This window comes from Buceros rhinoceros, unplaced genomic scaffold (genome assembly GCF_000710305.1).
Source record: "Buceros rhinoceros silvestris isolate BGI_N320 unplaced genomic scaffold, ASM71030v1 scaffold36164, whole genome shotgun sequence".
Classification (NCBI taxonomy): domain Eukaryota; kingdom Metazoa; phylum Chordata; class Aves; order Bucerotiformes; family Bucerotidae; genus Buceros; species Buceros rhinoceros.
In genome coordinates this window covers 3208-6282 of record NW_010408228.1, presented here as the reverse complement: position 1 = coordinate 6282, position 3075 = coordinate 3208, and the positions used below count along the sequence as shown (strand labels likewise).

The 3075-nt window shown below is 54.4% G+C and overlaps 1 protein-coding gene across 1 annotated transcript in view; it reads right to left on the bottom strand.

Annotated features, from left to right (window-relative positions):
- LOC104492272 (kinesin-like protein KIF17) overlaps positions 1-3075 on the bottom strand; it is a gene marked incomplete at its 3' end in the record, with an annotated part of 6693 nt that overhangs the window by 1052 nt on the left and 2566 nt on the right. Inside the window, exons 5-7 of the mRNA XM_010134801.1 lie at positions 2129-2217; positions 1880-2004; positions 3-234 (exon numbers count right to left, since the gene is read on the bottom strand). Of these exons, the coding sequence (XP_010133103.1) occupies positions 3-234; positions 1880-2004; positions 2129-2217 (446 nt within the window). The remainder of the gene's footprint in view (positions 1-2; positions 235-1879; positions 2005-2128; positions 2218-3075) is intronic.

The window sequence follows — 3075 nt, the reverse complement described above, 5'->3', positions numbered from 1 at the left end:
ACCTTCTCCTGCAGCTCCTCCAGCAGCTTGCTCTTGGCTCGCCCCTCCTCCTGGATGGAGTCGTAGACGTTGAGCAGGACCCAGTCGCTGCTCTCCTCGTCCGCCTGCTGCAGTGCGGCCGCCAGCTGCATCCTCCGCTCGTCCGCGTATTTTTTCCGCCGTTTCTGCTTTTCGCGGAGGTCCTTGTTTTCCGCCTGCTCTCCCCCTACCACCTGCCGCTCCAGCATCTGCAGCCTGGGGGAGGCAAACGCTGCTCTTAGCTCAGCGCGGGCGGGGGGGACCCACGGCCTTACCTGAACGGCTCCTGACGAGAGCTGCTGCCCTGAGGAATCCTGGCAAATCCTGCTTTCACTGACAGTTTGTCAGAGACGCTCCCGTGGGTCCAAGGCAAAGCATGTTAATTCTGAGCGCTCTGTCAACAGCGTTTCCGTAAATCTGCATCTACGCTCACAGAATTCTTGTTAAAAACCCCCTTTTGTGGCATTTAAATTCTTCCTGAAATACCTATCAGATATATTCTTCCCATCCTTCCTTCTTGTTCCGAAAGACTCTCAAAGCGAGGGAGCGAGGTGCCTGAATGAGTATTTTAGTAGGTGGTTATGGGGGTGGTGCAGCTGGGATTTCCTTCTGGGGGCAGTATCAGCCAGGGGCCGTGACCTGGGTGACCTCAGGCACAGCCCTGTGTTTGAAGTCAGGCTCGCCTCGTGTCCAGGCAGCTTTGAAAACCTCCGGGACCACAGAACCAAACCGTCCTCCCTCATCTGCAGAAAACATTGCTTTTAGCGATGTAATTCAGAGTGGTTTTCACTTGCTTGTTGCAAAGAGGAACGCTGCGACACGACTGCGATGTGACAGAGTCAAAACAAGGCAGTTGTTGGAGATCTCTCCACTAACAGACAGAATTTCCACGCGTTACAGCCGCTGCTACTCTAGATTTCGCCAGAGCTCCTCTTCCGGCTGGGTGAGGCCCCGCAGAGCGAGCGGGCGGGGGCGTGGAGAATTTCCACGCGTTACAGCCGCTGCTACTCTAGATTTCGCCAGAGCTCCTCTTCCGGCTGGGTGAGGCCCCGCAGAGCGAGCGCGCGTGCGCCACGGTGAAGCTGAAAGACTGGTTGAAAACCAGACAAACGCCATCATCCACCGTATACCTTAACTCTGGGCACTCCTGATTTTCATATAATGCCACGCAATGGAGTAAATAGGAAAAATCAGCAGAATTTGCTTAAAATTTGTACTTTTGAAACAGCGCTAAATCCCCATGTTACTTGAATACCCTGCGTTGCACTTGGGCTGAAGGAATTCTCTTGAGACGGCTCTTGCCTGGAGGAAACCGTCAAGAGGCTTGAGCTGACACCCCTCAGGGTCTAACGCTGCCCCTAAAACGTGATTATGGGGAAATGTTGGTGTCAGTTCTGACTGACGCCTTGCAAACGTTGTCAGATGTGTGAGTTAGAGGGACAAGTGAGCTTGGTGACAAGGGACAGTGGCAGAGGACGTGCGCTCCTGATCCGCACACACAGCCAGCAGCAGCAGGCCTTACCTCACCCGCACTGATAGCGAAGGGCTCTAAGTGCCCTTCGAGAATCACTTTCAGAGGAAAAGGAGGGCGCCCCGTAACCAGTTTGGGTGCGTGTGCTCTGTCAGCGACCACCGGACTCGACTACAAACCCCTCGTGAATTACGCCTGCAAAAAGCCAGAGAAGGAAGAGCCTTCCCCGCCTACCGCCCCAGCAGGGTTTGTCTTTGGGAACACACACTTTCCTGGTGTCCACGTGTCCTGACACACACATCTCTGGATTTTTCTCTCCTAATTCTTGGCATCACTGAACACCGCAGCTAAGAGCTGTTTATCTGCCCAAACAGGACAAAGCGAATTGACCTGGCGAGCACCTGCTGCTGGTCTGCAGGCAGCGGAGTCCCCTCGGCAGTGACAGCCACCGCGGCACCAGCGCTTCCCCTGCTCACACCGCCAGTATCTGGGACAGTCCGAGGCGCTGCTGGGTCCTGAGGACGAGGAAACCGAAGGCCGCGGCTCTGAAGATGCAGTGGGAGTACTGGGAGAGGTGAAGCACGGTGCTATCCACCCAGGTTTATTCAACCTGGGGGAGAGGAGCAGCCTGAAGGGTACCTGAGCTGATGATGGTTCTTCATCTGCTGTAGCAACAGTGTCTTCAGGCAAAGGTGTCTCATTGGAAGCAGTTTCAGTCCTCGGGGCAGCTGAAAAGAGGAAATAACCACAATGTGAGTGACAGGTTCTGGAGAACTAGAGCGTACACCTGTGGAAACATCACACAAAGTCCACCGCAAGCTAAAAACTTTGTGTCTGGAAGGAAAAGTCTGTTATTTATGCTGGTCAGTGAAAGCCATCAGGAACCCAGAGGGTGTTGTCACGTAAGGAAAGCAGATTTCACACGGTTGGGAAAGCTTGGGTCCTCGTGTTCCCACACGAATAATTATTTCCAGAGGCTGTAACCAGAAGGGAGTTAAAAAACAGAACCTCTCGTCTCAGAAAATGATACCATCAAACACTGAGCAGTAAGTGCTGTACGAGCACACTGCAGAACAGCTCCAAGGCACTGCGGAAGTCAACACGAAAAGCAGTAACGAAGAGGAGAGCTGGCAGCGATTTACAGGTGCGAGGGGAATATCCACCCTCCGGTAAAGCGATGGGTGGTGTTGATAATCCCCCGGGAGAGAGATCAAGAGCTGCATCGCCTGGCAGAGACTGCCACCGCCACCCTCGTCATGGGCGTGCGAGCAGATCAGGACAGAGCAGCGCCTGCCTCTGCAGCTCAGACCTCTGTGGCTCAAACCTCTGCTCCAGAGAAACACGGCCCTGAGTCAGAAGAAACTCACAGAATCATATTTTATCACCTGAAGGGTAGGGCCTGACAGGGAAAAGGGGATCAGGGAAATAGGTAAGAGGAAAAGCTGGGACAGAGTCTCCCGAGTGGCCCAGGAGAGCCAGAGTTCCGCTCCTGCTGTGCTGAGGGAGGGCAGGGAGCCGAGACTGCTGTCACTGCCAGGCAGCGCTTGCTGCAGTAGCAGTTGCTGCCACTTCAAAGGTTGTGGTGG